Source organism: Columba livia, chromosome 16, assembly GCF_036013475.1.
Source record: "Columba livia isolate bColLiv1 breed racing homer chromosome 16, bColLiv1.pat.W.v2, whole genome shotgun sequence".
Taxonomy (NCBI): Eukaryota; Metazoa; Chordata; class Aves; order Columbiformes; family Columbidae; genus Columba; species Columba livia.
This window is the reverse complement of record NC_088617.1, coordinates 2,566,981-2,583,100: the sequence shown is the minus strand read 5'-3', so window position 1 is coordinate 2,583,100 and position 16,120 is coordinate 2,566,981. Positions and strand designations below refer to the sequence as shown.

The 16,120-nt window shown below is 40.2% G+C and overlaps 1 protein-coding gene across 10 annotated transcripts in view; it reads right to left on the bottom strand.

Moving 5' to 3' along the window:
- PTPRT (protein tyrosine phosphatase receptor type T) overlaps positions 1 to 16,120 on the bottom strand; it is a 386,111-nt gene that overhangs the window by 93,691 nt on the left and 276,300 nt on the right. For all 10 annotated transcript variants that reach the window (XM_065031857.1, XM_065031858.1, XM_065031862.1 and 7 more), the window contains exon 12: positions 1,982 to 2,255. In XM_065031857.1, the coding sequence (XP_064887929.1) occupies positions 1,982 to 2,255 (274 nt within the window). The remainder of the gene's footprint in view (positions 1 to 1,981; positions 2,256 to 16,120) is intronic.

The window sequence follows — 16,120 nt, the reverse complement described above, 5'->3', positions numbered from 1 at the left end:
CCCCATATGTTTGAAATATGGGGCTTAAGGATTTTATCAGAAACAAAAAGTATTCCAGCTAGCCCTCTGAAGACCCATATTCCACTCTTAGGTATTTCCTCCATACTTTTTCCCATAGCACTGAACTTCAAGGATATATAGGCATATACTGTACCAATATAAATCATTAACGTAATTGCTTACTTAAACAGGAATGTCCTTTGGCAGGACACTGCTCATGCTTTCACAAACTATGCCTTGTTACATACAAACTCTTTGGATTAATTATGCTTAAAAAGTCCTTTACAGTCCTATGTTCCTATTAGAACAGCCCAAGCTCATCCTTTTTTTGAGTCCTTATCACCTTGTATGTAAAGAGCGTGGTGCAACCTGCCAGCCACAGAGACCCAGAAACAGCAGGAACCACACGATGTTGCTTTAATCCCGAATGCCAAGGGAAGCCCACATTTCCATTCATATAACCCATTTATGGCATATTATATTGTACTTAAGCAAATAAAGTTTTTTCTTCCCTGGGGATCCATTCACTAGCAATTAACTATCACACAAGGGGGAACTAACTAGACAAAGAGAGACATACACATATATTTCACAATTTCCTTTATAAAGACAAATCCAAAATTGAATTAATTGAGTAGTGCTGGAAGGAAACTATATCGACTAGAAAGGAAACCAAGCTGAAAAACAGCACAGTATTGAAGAGATTTGTGCTTGTCAGCCGCGCAGCAGAAACTCTGCAGGAGAATGGTGATAAATGAAGGCAGTAAAACACCAAGATATGTTGTGAACATTCATTGGCATTGCTAGCCTGTTGAATGATATACGGTCCCCTGTGACGTGCAGCTGTGTTTCAAGTATAAGACACTATCCTAAGTGGAGACCTAAGCCTACACCATTCACCTTTGATTGATTTTTCTAATTTCGCTCTTTCAGAAGGTGAATTCTTAGAGAATTTATCTATGTTAAAGGCAGACTCGCGAAAGCACTGGCAAATGTGCTAATAACACAGCTACCCAACTTCTTGATGCCATGTTAATGCTTTAAGACTCATCAAGAAGCCAGAGTGTCAAATGGTATCGTGTTATGTGATAACAAAAAACAATTAGGGGAATTAAAGGGGAGGAAGGTGAACGACTGCTTAGACTGGATCTGGCCTGCACGCTGTTAGCTGAACAGATCTGAAACAGGAAAGTTAAAAGAGAAGGTGATAAACTATGCTAGGTTGGAACAGAAGACTGGAAAAGGGAGAAGAGGCCTTCACTCTTCCTATTATGGGTATTTTTGGGGCATCACGTGTATGTCATTTGGGTCTGAGAACAGGGCAGACTATGTCTCCCGTGCTGTCTCCATTTTAAACTTAATATCGCAGAGTGAATATGTGTAAAAAAAAAATGGTCCAGGGTGTTCAAAAGGAGTAAAAAAAGGCATGCACACTGTCCTCCCTGCAGTACAACTTACATTTTGCTCAAGCTGAAAATCCCAACCATATAAATGCTACATTATGATGTGACCAAATGCAAGCTAAAAGGTAATTCAACTTCACAGCTTTTGTGTAGTTCTCAGCTCTCAATGTCTCCTCCAAAATCATAAGCATTGTGAGCTGGAGACTATCAGGACATTGCAGTTAGGCCTTTTAAAAAGACAATAGCACCTACTCGTCCATCAATGCAAGGGAAAAATAATAATAAAAAAACCAAACAAAAATCACAACAAATACAAAGGAATTAATTTTGTAAAGCGCATGCCAACATGTGACTTTACATTGCTTGGCTCCCCAATAGGTTTCTCATCAGACCTAGGTGTCAGAGGGAGACTTGAGTGCAGGACAAGTAGTGGCATGTTTAATTTTCACCAAATGTCTGTAAGAGGGTCACGAGGAGGAATTAAACCGGCACTCAAAGGAGAATAAAGGTGAAAGATGCAGAGGACGGACAGAAGCGGTCATATGTACAGATGCAATTTCAATTTTGTCTGCACTTACTCCGTTTGCCTTGCTAAGAGCCTGGAAGTATATGCTGTAGCTTTTCAGGGGAGAAAGCGGAGCATTCCAGTAGCCGTTGTAGGTTTTGTTGTCGCCCACCGTGAAGGGCTGCGTGACGGGCAGGTTGACAGGTTTCAACTCGGCTGCGAAGTAGTGAGGGGAGTCCAGGCTGGACGCGTTCCTGTAGCTCACGGGGACAGAGAAGCACTCGATGATGTCTGCAGCTCTTCGTGCTTTCTGCAGCTTCTCCTCCTTGACAACAAGTTGATAGACACTAGGAGGGAGAGAGGAAGGCAAGATTAGAGCCCCAAGAGCCTTGAATAGCAAGAATGCTTCCAACAACAAAAGAAAAAGGCAAAGTAAGAAGAACACTGATATACTGAGCAGGTGTCTTTATAGTTCTCTCAATTCACTTTTGTTTCAAGAAACAACAACAACTCTTCATATTAACATTTCATAGAGCTGGAAATAATCCTTTTTGATTCCCACTAAGCTTTTGGCCTCTATGATATAAAACAGCAATCTTGTTATTTCTCGCTTACTATTTCAGGCTCACGGAGATTGCAAAGTACTCAAATGCAATGTTGTTGGCATTTGCTTTTTTCTTTAGACAGTTAACAAAGCCCTGAAGTTCCATGCTGCTACAGCTCAGGCAGGTTTACTGTCTGCTTAACACCACTCACCCATCTGACAAAGAAAGATACCACTGAAGTCATTTTACTTTTTGTCAGGATATTCACATGAGCTGCCCTCGCCTGTCCACGCGAGACTGGTCCTTTGTTTCTTTAGACAGGGGAGATCGATTGAAAGATTGGAAACAGCCAGCAGCAGTGACTCTCCCGGCTGCCACCGGCTCATTGTTGCAGAAAGATTGGGCTGAAAAATTCCTAGCATGGCAATAGCTCATCAATGCTCCTGTGGGAAGCGAAGTTCTGGCACCTTCAACAAACAGGAGTGAAACAAAACCCTCCCCCTGCTTTCAAATTAACCGTTTCTTCAGGTCTGCGGGGACCTGGCACATTCACTGCTAAAAACAAAGATGTCAGTGAATCACTTGGAAATCATTGGGCTCCCACTGCTGGACACAAAACCAACTCATCCTTACAAATACAATGAATTTATGAATTAGTGACTGACTGCTTTCTTGGCATTTTTTCCCTTTATGCCCCAGCTCCACTGACAGCACTTTCATCTCTGTGTACTTTACCTGCTTGAACCGGTGACCCTCACCCTCCAGCCTCACTCCTTTCCCCGCGTCTCAGTTATTTCCTAGTGGTCAAGTGGCCACTCTCAAAGGAAGTGGTCAAGTGGCTAAAAGTGTGACTGATTTCAAAGATTACTCTGGACAGAATACCCCTCTGAGAAATTGTTTCCTTATCAAATGATTACTCTGGGTCTTGCTTTCTGATTTTTTGATCCATTTCTACCCTTCAGAAGTGCAGGATTCACAGTTCACCCCCAGCTAGTTCACAGAATGGCACAGTCTCATTTTCTTTTTTCTATTTTCTTTTTTCCTGTCATATCTTTCTTCTTTTTCAGGTTCTGCCTTTTTTCCTCATGTTTTATTTTGACCTAGGACCAGAATCTTCTTGACTGCCTTTAGGGCATTTTCAGAGATCAGCTTCTCTGCATTAACCAGTGAAGTGCTGCAAGGCACATCAAGTGCTTCCCCATGCACAACCATCAGCATTAAGATGCTCTCATAACCGTTTGCCTTTTTATTGAAGAGAAAAAGCCAACTATCTTACATCCAAATGAAATTCCAGTGGGAATTCTGAGTAGCAAGCACACAATTACCCACCCTAAAGTCCGGCCAAACCATCTGCATTACTGCAATTCTCAAAAGACTAGAAGTAATTCAACTTTGCTCAGAAGATGATAACTTTCCGTCATACATTATGACCCCCAAGATTGCAGTCAGGCACTAACTCAAAATCAACTGGGTGAGTACAATCTGCCCTTTTGGCCTGCAAAAGCACTTCAGCCGCAGACGCATCTCTCCTTGGGTCTGGAGCAGGGTCAACCATTTGCAAGTTGTTATGACTGACAATTTTGTGAAACACGGCGGCGTGATTACAATGAAGAGAAAGGAGGAGTACTTTTCCAAAAGGAAAATAAAAAAAGAGCTAGTGTAGGGAAAAAAATAGTGGACAATGGAAATAAAGAGGAGGTGTCCAAACTATTCTAATAGCGCTTATTTTTGTCTTCCAGGAAGGCAGTAACATGGGTCTCCTGGGGCTCTCCTTCCCTCAAAGCTTCAAAGTTACTGCTTCCAGCCAGTGTCACTAGCACTGTGTTCATAGCAGGAAATCAGTACATCAGTGATAAATTATTATCCAGCCCAGCTGGAGAAAAGCAAGTTTCAGGGTCACACATCGAAATGATATTAAAAGAGACAACAAAAGCAGAGCATTGAAATTCCCAACACTACATAACAAGTTCATACCAATAAGAGGAAAGATGATACAGTAAAACTAACTACTACTTTTCTATATTTAATATTCCGCTGCATTTGCAAACACGGCAATCAAATCCACACACGTGCACGCTGCAACAGAAGCGGGGGTGTTGTGTTTCTACTGCTACGACACATCATTGCAATAAACGCCAGAAAGGACCAGTTTCCGAACATCCACAAGCTCTGCTCTCCAGAGGTCCTCACATCTGGGCCACTCATCCAACGTCTGGCTTCCTAGAAGGCTGGGGAGCCGACAGCCCTGTTGTGTGGCTGCACACTCTTATTAGAATAGTAGGCCAAAAATGGGCTCCTTGCAAAATTTCACGGGTCTTCTAGTGATAAATCCACACTACTTTAGTAGAAGCTTTTCAAAGTTTTTGACAGCTCCATTCTAAGTCACTGATAAAAGCACCAGCTGTAACGGTCACCACAGCACAGATGTTGTCTTGCAGAGGAAGAAAACGTACTCTTATCATCATCTACAAGGTAATCTTTTAAATGATGAGTTCTCTATCCAGTGTAGAAGCACAAATGCGCATAATCAACATTCCGAATCACAGCCCGCGTCTGTGCGACTGAGATCTCTGTTACACTTCTCCTCTTGCTCTTGATTTCTTTGCAGTACAATGTGAGGATGGACTGAGGAAACGCTCAACAATCTGGCTTTGTATTTAGACCCGACCCAAGTTTTGGATGTAGGGTGTGTGTGAATGACGAGGGGAAAAGCTGAGACAGAGCTTTCCATGAAGCATTCAACATCTGGCAGGTGCACTTTGGTATCCTGACACAGTATTTATCAACAAGGTGAGACCTTCACTATACCCCTGACAATGGAAGGCTATGAAAAGCAATATAATTTCTTTGTAACCTTACAGTGATCACCTCACCTGACTTATTAAAGCTTAAAAGAAACAATGTTTCTACAGTTTAGTGCTCCCTCTGGACCAATTTTGGTACTAAATTTTATTAAACATATCATATAAAGATTTCATGTATTTTCATTTAATTTTAATACTTAACGCATAAATATATTATCAGCCATATATTATTTCCAATAATATTTTCTCCTGGGGAACAAAAATAAGTGGCAGTTAGTACAGCCTGATCTTGCAGTGCATTTTTTAGCAGATTATTGTGAGCAGGTTTTACACTTCACCCTACAGAGAACAGAACTTCTCATTTCTAGCTCAAATGAATACATTACTTTCAGAATAATTGTTTGATAGGCTACAGGAAAGAAGATATTACCAAAGGGTAGAGGTCTGCTTATTGATAGTTATTTTAATTCAAAGAACGAAGCAGAAAAATGGCAAATTAAATAAGAATAGAAGATTTGAATCTTCTGTTATAATAGCTGGGTCATCTCAGACTGAAGGCATAGAATCACAGAACCACAGAATCATTTCAGTTGGAAGAGACCCTCAGGATCATTGAGTCCAATCATAACCTAACCCAACTCTGGCACTAACCCATGTCCCTGAGAACCTCACCTACATGTCCTTTAAACCCTCCAGGGATGGTGACTCCACCGCTGCCCTGGGCAGCCTGTTCCAACGCCCCACAGCCATTTCTGGGAAGAATTTTTTCCCGCTATCCAACCTAAATGTGGGGTGTAGCAGCCAACATGAAGCTGGACATTGAATTTCCATTGTTGCACCTATTCTGCGGAGTTAACAGATTCAGCACTTCTGAGAACGCTATCCAAAACCAGGAAAATCAAACCCAAATACTATCTGACCAATCTAAGAGTCAAAGGTAAAACAATTAGAGGGGCCAAAAACCAACCCAGCTTCTTTTATCCTATTTATAATGCAAATGTTTTTAAGAAGACTGTGAGAGCCCTGTCAGATATGGGCTCGCTCCTTCAGCAATCATCACAGCCCAGGAACCGAGTGCTGATTTCCCACTGCAGAGCTCCACAAACCACAGAAATCAGAAATTCAGTCATCAAACACCAGGCCTGCCCACTGGAAATGTTCTCTGGAAATACACCCTCAGACCAATTCACCTGGATGCTACTTAAACATGGCAGTCCTGATACCAGCCTATTTCTTACATTAAAAGTCACAGAATCCAGGCTACAAATACTTAACACTATTTTTTTTTTTTTATCATCCGGTTTTCCATTTAACTTATGACCCTGTTAAATTTGTTTGAGCCCATTTAAATATATTTGTATATATCCATGAAGCTTTCACCACCTTTACTGTGACAGCACAGATCCAGCCCCCAGGACACTGGGATGGGAGAGGGTTTGATGTGTTGCCTGACACCCACATTTAGAATTGAGATTAGCTATTGAATGTGCATATGCTTGTTTTACAGCCAAATTTATTTCAGCAATATAAACTGAGGCAGAAGAGTAGCATCAATTTCCTTATTTTCTCTTTCTTAAAGGTGTCTAAATAAAAACCTGAATTCTGCCACGTAGGCAATAACAAACAAAAAGGGGGGGGAAATTTGAGGAAACATAGTAGGGATGAAAGCTATAAATATCATATTAAAATAAATAAATCTATCAGTACCCTATAGAGCTTACTCTAAAAAAGCTGTGAAGTTAAATAGTAGATGAGATCCTTCTTATAGTGCACATCCAGCCCTCCCATAAACTTGCACAGAAGGAACTTTGTAAAAAATTCAGCCAAAGCCCACCCAACTCTAAAAATGTGTTATATAACTTAAAGTCTACTAAATTTTACAAGAACTAAATGGATAACTGCCTTAAAGCCTGCTGCTGAGAGTTGCTGCTTTGAGCAAACACTGTGTCTACAGCCCTGCTTACGTTTGGATATATAATTTATATATAATATATATCCTCCTGCAAACCTGCGTCGAACATTCGGGCATTCAGAATCAACCCCATAGACAGTCTCCAAGTTCATGAAGTTTTCTGGGCTCAAACAGGTGGCAATATATTCCTGAGAACTGGGTTATCTACTTCACATGTGCTAAAATGTCACCCTTAATATCTCCAATAGCACCTTTAATCAGAAGCTCTGAAACTAATCTACAAAACATAATGAACTGAATTTCACAGCCATCTAGGATGTACATACAGGACCCGCTGCGCTGTTCTGCAATTTTCTATCTATTTAGGAACTGATTCGAAAGCCATTAAAATCAATTAAAGATTCCTGCTATTCCCATTATGCTTTGGAACAGCTCCATGCAGAATACAATATGCTGAAGTTAAGTTTAGCTTTTAATAAATATTTTTATGCAGGAAAAGAAGAAAAAAAGAGATTATTCTACAACGTCATTTTCTGGAATATGCTTGGCTATTTCAAAGATTTAAAAGCTAGCCCATTATGAATATTGGGCTGCGCTGTCATAAATCAGCTTGTTCGCATCTGCAAAGCATTCACAAAAATAAAGCTTATAATAGTGATGCTACTTGAGAAAATAGTCTCTCATATTGCAAAATTATTCACGCCAGATCCTTCATTTTGAAGATATTTTTGTGTGTTCTCTTAACACTCATTTAAATTAAACCACTCTTCTACTACATTCACTGAAGTTGAAGAATACCAACAAAACATCCAAATTCAGCCAAATTTGTAAAAATGACATAGCAGAGAGAGTAATTATCTGCCGTTTCTACAGAAAAAAAAAACTGCTGAGATAGAGGCAATAATAATGTAATCCATTTAATCAAGAAGGCTGGTAGGAGAGTCTCTTCACATTTCTTCTACTCTCATCTTCAGTTCAGTAGACTCGATTTACTACCAAGGCATGTTGTACCCTGACATTCACGAAACGAAGGGTAGCGATTTCACACTTGGATAATACTATTTGCAGTCAGAGTTTTCACATGGGCTTTCTTTCATCACTAAAATTTCAAGCTTTGTTAAATTTCTATAGCGATTGAAATGGGCTCTAGAAAAAGTAAGAAAGTTTAAAGACTGTATGTTGCCTCTATAGAAAAGAGATATGGTCTCATATCTTCCCCAATTTTTATGAGGAACTGTGATGAGCTACCTGTAGGACAGGCAGTGGGATCTATTTATGGAATTGGGCACTGTGTCAAACATTAAAAATATAATTTATAAAAAAAGCAAAGCCAAACAAAATACTTGTATATGTAGAAAAGCATCCTGCCAGCATCACTATACCCAACGTTATCTTTGGCCAGAATACCGCCTGAGATTTCTTTGTAGTCATAATCCAGCATCACTTAAAATTTCCACAAATGGCTAAAAAATGAAAAATCTATTAGAAAGTAGCAAGGTGGGTTTTTTTTTTTTGGTTTGTTGCTGCTTTTTCTTGTTTGTTTTTTATTTGTTTGTTTGATAAAAAGAAGTGATGATGTAAAGACAAATGTAATGTTCCTTGGCCTCTCAGCCCAGGTGGGTATGCTACCCTGTCAGACCTCTGAGGTACAATATATAATCAATGTAATAATAAGACACAATTACCCCATCGCTGCAGCTGTATAAAAACAGTGGCACAAAGAAAATGCAATGAGTGACTTGCCCGGTATCACCGTCAGTTCTATGTAAATAAATCCCCACATTCTTGCCCAATATTCCTGCTTCCAGCCACCAGCCAACATGTTCTGTCTAATAGAGCCTGGAGTTTTCAGCCTGAACACACACTAATCCTCCAAAGCCTTTCGAAAAGACAAAATACATTTTAAGAAACGCTACTTCTGGCCATGACCGGAGATGTGACCTGCAGAATGGCAGGAGGAGCAGATGGTGCTGGGAAAGAGAGGTGACCTGAAAACTGTCCCTTTCTTAAAACTGCACCATACAGGAGACACAACAGGTTCTCAAACAACCCCAAACTCCAGTAACAACTTCATGTCAATCATCAGGTATAATGAGCATTTAAATAAACAGTTGTGTGCACGTCTACATACCTGTGTGTATGCAAATCCACGTGTTTATGTAACACATAAATACATATACTAAAATCAGGGCTTCCAACCTCCTAAAGTTTCACTCACTATGAGTGACTAATGACCATATCTTTCCAACGAAGGACAGCTATTGAAAGAAATCTAAACATGTAAATATTCTCATATAGTTCTGAGCAACTCTAATCATCGCTGCAGTGTCTGTGCACAGCAAACAGAAACCTGGTAACACTCACAAAGTGTAAGCAGTTGTCAAAAAGACAACTGTATTGACAGTCAATACTTGCTGCCCAAAAAGAAGGATTTGTGCGCTTAAAAGCCCATTTTTCCCCATCGTATCATTTGGTCTAATAAAAGATGCTATCCATACTCACAAAATTACCTCCTTTCCATCCCCAGACCACCAGAACCCTGCTACTGCATCTATTTACTTCTATTATATACACATCATTCTTTTAAACGCTTTAAATTCTCCCAGCTTAATCTTCCTGGGGATAAAAAATTTTGAAAAGAAAAAATAAAAAAGAACCAGAGGGCATTTCAAAACTCTGTGTTCCATTATCTCAACCATCTTCATAAGCCTGACCTGGCTGGCAACACAGATTAGCCATAATAGCTGCTGTTCCCCAGTGGAACAGGCCCAGTCGCTATCTCTCCAGTTCAACGTTATTTTGTGCTGGCAGATTAAAGATAATGAGTGCAGACAGATACGGCTTTCGCTGCAGCAGGAACTGATGTTAGTGGCTTTGGAGGTGTTTTTTCCCTCCTGAGCCACCTGCTGTCTGTTTGATCTACAAAAAAAAATGAAAAAAAAAAAACAACAACAATTCCTTTTTTGTTCATGTTGCTCAGCGTTAAACGGGCATCGCTGACTGAGGTCTTGGCATCCTCCGTGATCGCTGGTTGAAGACCAGAAGGAATTTTCAAGGAGAAGAAGAGCCAAAGTGTGTCTCTTCAATCGTTCTGCAGGACCAGGAGAGACCGTGGCTCCCCCTTACTGGGACTGGCCAGTACTTACTGGGATTGGCCAGTACCTTCTGCCATCTCCTGCGTAAAAGCTGTGGCTTGGACAAAGGGATGGGTATATTTGCGTATATTCTCAATCAGAATTAATTTGTATATTTCCAATGGCCTCCATGAAATTAAGTCCATTTGGATGCAGAAATAATCTAGTTTGGATTTTATACCTTTCTCTCCATTTTCCATGGCCATAGCTACCGGACTGCAGAAGGCAAACCCGCACATAAGAATCTGAGGTCTTTTTTTTTTTTTAAGGCAGAACACTAGAAACATATTTTTGTTGCTTTTGTGTGTATTTGTGGTATTTTTGAACAATACAAGACAAAAAGAGGGAATCTGCTCTAACGTCAGGAGAAACTTCATTACTGGGTAAGGTCAGGGAACACTCACAATTATATCATTAATGTACAAGAGAAAAGACGAGCTCTCCTGGGTAAGGTAATATAGATTTTCAGCACCTGAAGCTGCAGGAGTGTCAGCCAGATTCTTTTATCATTTTCTGGAGACTTTGTGCTTTTCAGAAAGTGCCAAGTGACCACACTGCTGACACCAGGGAGAGGGCTCCAACAGCACCTCCACTGCAGCATCTCCTGCCCCAGAACAAAGGAAACCTGAGCGTGGAGAAAGGGGAAGTCCCACGGGCAAGGACTTCTCTGCACCAGTTTGCAGCTTGTCTGTCATCATCTGTAAATACCTCTTACCTGCACCACAGTGGGAATGGGGAAGATTTAAATATTAAGAGGTTGTATTTGACAATTCACCAGCTCCCTTCAAGACTAAGCGTATTTTCGATACAAGAGGAAACATTTAATATAGGCTGTATCCTTTGGCAGAAAAGAATCCTCAGTCTGCAACAACATCAGCTCCTGCAGTTACTTGGGGATCTGTCAAGCTGGGAGACAAGGGAAGTCAGCATTGCCTCCTATGCTCTGCTGTTCCACCTTTACACTAAAAATACTGCATGTTTTGCCTCTTTCCTCGCCTTCCTCTTGTGTGCCATGACTACTTTTAATTAAACCAGTCCTATTTCCCCTTCCTTTGCACAGTAAGCAAATCCCTCACCATCTCCTAGCTCTGCCTTTTGCTTTGGAAAAGCGCTGTGCAAGGAAAACTGAAATTATAGAGAGGCAGAATAGCATCATGGCCACAGAGGCTTCTTCTTCTGAATTGTCTGGCTGCATTTATGATAATCCCTTCATTCCATCTGCAGACCACGCACTGGTGCAGCAACCCCCTTTTCTAGTTCCAAGAAATTATGCATTCATTATGGAGGAAATTAACACCTCAAAGCAAACTATAATTAGGAATTCTTCAATTCGGTTTATGCTTTTTCAATTAGGCCCTCTATAATTTTAATCACGGGAGCATTAACATGTTTCCGGAATTTATATACCTGTAGTATAATTAAATCCTGAAATGCCTTAGTCTGCAGCAGCAAAGCAGAGCTTACTCATCTTCGCTTTTACAGTGGTTTTGTGTTATTATAGACACATTGAGGGGCACCTGCTAGAGTAAACATTGCCTGCCACATGCCACACAAAAGAGCCCACTGAACTCATCATCCTCATCCTCACTGCTGGTAGAGGGGCTGCTGGCTGGGTAAAGCTTGTGCTCTGCTTCCGAGGGGTGGACGTTTGCCAGGGACTTGTGCCCAGACTCATCCCATCTCATTTTAAGTACCTCAAGGAGCTGCTTCAATGAGGGAAACCATCCTCTGTGGTCTGCAAAAGGAGCCAAGCTCCCCCACCCTGTGCTCAGGTCCCCTCCATCCCATGGAAGGGTCTGACTCTGATCCAAGCTCCGATCTAAAAGGAGACTTGGCACTACGCCTTAAGAGATTCTAATATTTTAAATCTTTTACTCCATTTGCTGTCATCCTTTTTATTCTGTGATAACAAGGAAGGGGCATCTTGGCTCTGGGAGCTGTGAAGCAAAGAAACGTCTTGGAAAAAGAAACCTTCAAACTGGCAACCATGGGTATTTTCTCCTGTTCTTCTGACAGCTTGAGGTGAGGAAATGGCCATCAATTTGTGATTCTCAGTTTAAAGTTCAGACTTCATTAACCTTTTGATTGCTGGAATTTAATCTGATGGTTTACGTGGACAGCATCAAAGATTTATGCAAAAATATTCACTCTCCCACTCTCAGTATCCTCAGGCCTTTATAAAACTAAAAAAGTGTTAGCAAAAGCTTCACTGTAGAGCTAATAAAATGCTGCTTGACACAAAAGAATTGGCTCTATGTGTAATTTGATTGTTAAAACATTATCATTAAAATAGATGCAAATTTCATGGCTTTCATCTCCCATTTCTGTCTCCTCTCTGTGGAATGGTTAGTAAGACACAGCAGGTCATCCAGGCTCGAGAACGGCAGTTTCTGACAGCTAATAAATGGGCAAAGGCAGTTTTATGACCTCTTAAGGAACAGCATTCTCAGATGAACAATATGCTGATTCTGTAAGAAAATGCATTTCCTACACCAGATGAGACAATTGACCCAAAATGCCCCTTATCCTCCTTTTTAGGGCCAACACCTGCCTCTCCAGGGGGAACTAAAAAAAACCTTGAAACACCCATTCAACTCATCACGCCGTGCTACATAAAAGACTAAATATTCCTTCCTGATACTTACGGCTGTCACCTTGAATCCTGATTCATCCCTTTATCTCCATCGCGCTTCTCTCCCGACACAGTAGGCAAAGCACTTCTAAGATCCAGAATAACTTCAAGGACCACTGAAATCATCACGTATGTTCTAAACCCACCATCCAACTACTATGGAAGCGTATGCTCAGGCTTGTGGTGCTCAGGTAGCTCACCAGGGTTTGGACACACAGGTGAGGCCAAACCTTTAAATGTTTAATGTGCAACTCCATTCCACTTCTTTTTGGTTAAATAAACATCACGCTGAGCTATGCAGCTGCCATTATTCCATGCTTTGCATCCAAATTCTCCTTTTCATTCTCTCACCTTCACGCATAGCCACAGAAAAGGCAGATCAGGTTTATCTTTAAGAGGAAAGAAAATTGCTCATTTACCTTCAAACTCTTGTCTAAATTAAAGGCTGAATGCCATGCAGGAGAAACCCAGCTTGAATGATTGCAGAACAATATCCCTAAGGTATATTATAGGAGATGTTAATTAATACAGATAATTAGGCTTATAACATCAGAAGCCTAGATTGATAATCTCATTCCTCATTAGATAACACAAAATTAAAAGATTTAATATGATGACTGTTTCCCTTGTATTCAATCAACCAGGTCATGTGGTGTGTACATTTGGATATGAGGTTAGAAAAAGCAGGCCGGGAGTTTAATTTTCCAGGTATTTATAACGTGTCTACCAAGGCAACTGAACTTCCAGAATCGCCAAGGGCATGTCAATTTGTTACGCTCCCCATAGCTTTCAACATTAGAACCTTTTTTTATTGTTCCGCTCATCCTTGACTCCAGTCTTTATTTTCAAACACAAGGCACGCTGCGTGGGAGTTTTAAGAACCAAAAATTGCCACCCTGTCTTGGTATTAATGAATTGATTATCAACGTAATGCCTGAGGTAAGCTCATATGATGCCACTAAGAAGTTGCAAAGCAGTGAGGTGAACATCACTGCTCCCTTGTAGCTATGGAGATCTACACACCAAAGCCATCTATAAAACAAAACAAAAACCCCAGCAAATTTTGCAAGTTTATAGCTGCTTGTCCTTCTTGTCTCAGTCCTCCACCATAGAATCAAGGTCACTAGGCTTGCAAACCACTCCTTCATAAGGGTAGAATGAACTCCTGTGCATTAAAACCAAAATCAAAATACGGATGCTAGTGAGAAGAAGAAGAATAGCCTGAGCATAAAACCAGAAAAAAACACTGTTCTTAGGTGTTCTGTTAAACAACACTGCAGCTGTTTTTATCTCAATTTGTTTAGCACCATGTAAACCAAATATATTTCTTCTATTTCATGCTTGGGAGGCCAAGAATCAGATGATAATACTCAAGAGTAACATGCAGCTAGGTCTGTTGATATGAAAATATTTGTTCCACCTTTGCTCAGTCCTTCTAAATATACTCAAAATATTTAAACTCCTGATCTCCTATTTAGATTTACTTATTTCCTTTAAGATGTTAATTAATAAACTAACCCATCATTCCTCACAAAATTGACTACAAGTATCTCACCACTGCACGTATACACAATAAATGACGGTTACCTGGATATATTTCTCCAGAATCACTTACACAGGCTACTTACACTGCATATATATACGTATATAGATATACTCCCCCTAACAAAAATATATATATATGTGTGTGTGTGTATATATATATATATATATGCATAAAGTCAAGGGCAAAGATGGAACACCTTTGTTCTAATAATACGGTTCTTTAACACAGTACAGGAGTCAGGTACCTAAAGATCATCCTATACCTGTGTGCTGGCAAACACGCAAAAGAACATCACAGATTATTTTCTGATAGACCTCAGAGAACTGCAGGAATACAGGGAGCTCATGTCCATCTCTTTCTAACAAAAAAGTTCTCCACTGTCTGAAACCCCCAAAATAACTGCGACTCTTCTCTAACATCCTTCTACAGTGTCCTACAGTTCCAATACGCAGAGCAGCATATTGACAAGGCAATCACACCTAAGGGGAACATTTATTTAAACTCTGAAATCCTCAAAACCAATACACAGTCTGGAAAGTTGATTTTCTCCATAACTGTAGTATAAGTATATTGACAGAAGCAACCATATGTTAATAAACCAGATGGACTTCCAAACAGCCAACACACAAAGACCAGCCCAGTGGACATGCCATGTAGATAAAATCCCTCACAGTGGTATTTTCAAGCAGTGAATGTGATGTGAATTCTCAAATAAAGGTCTAAAGATGTCATATCTGAATAATCTATGAAGGACTGACTCAGCCCTCCTGACAATAACAGACTCAAAGGCAGAATTATCCTCAAAATCACATTGGAGATTTTCAGGAAGGAGTTGAGGAGTAAAGATTGAGAACACTAGCATTCTTCTTTCCGCTTCTGAATCTATTATAGATGAATGTCAGTCTTCAGCAAATCAATCATAGCACCATTCACGGTTTTAGATTGATATAAGAACACCTAAAAGTTATTTTTAAAGGGCAACATGGAGTCAAGCTCTGCAGGTTATACCATGGAAAATAAAGGCAAGAACGCCTGTGTCACAAGGGAGAATATTTATGCTTGCTGAGGCTTTTTCTTTCTTTTGGCAATAGGACAAAATAGATCAAAGAATACCTAAGTTTATGTTATTCTTACTAGTTCATATGAAAGAATCTTCACCATTATCTGTAGATCATTAATAATGCCAAGTGCATGATCATTAGTTTCATAAACAACCTCATTTAAGTTATTTATCCTGAGCACCGAGGAACATCAGAAGTGTCTTCATGTTGAAAGTGACTCAGGATTTGGTGTACCTGCATTTCAGATGAATGCGAATACAGTGAATCTTATTTTAAATATTCTACAATATTACTCTAACAATTATCTTGCAGACCATCCTCCATCCATACACTGCTCAGACTGCTGCAGAGTGAAATAACACAAGACAAAGTCACATAACTATCTGACGTATAGATACTAGTTTACAGTCACGCCACACATGTACTCCCAATTCACTATCCTCAGCATGTAAGGGGAAATATTAAGAGTAATTACTACATGGTATTTTTTTCTCATCTTCACAGCTTGGCAGGTCTATATTAATAATCCAGAGCACTGCAGAGCAGAAACTGTCAGGTCGATGGGGTTAGGGGCCGAC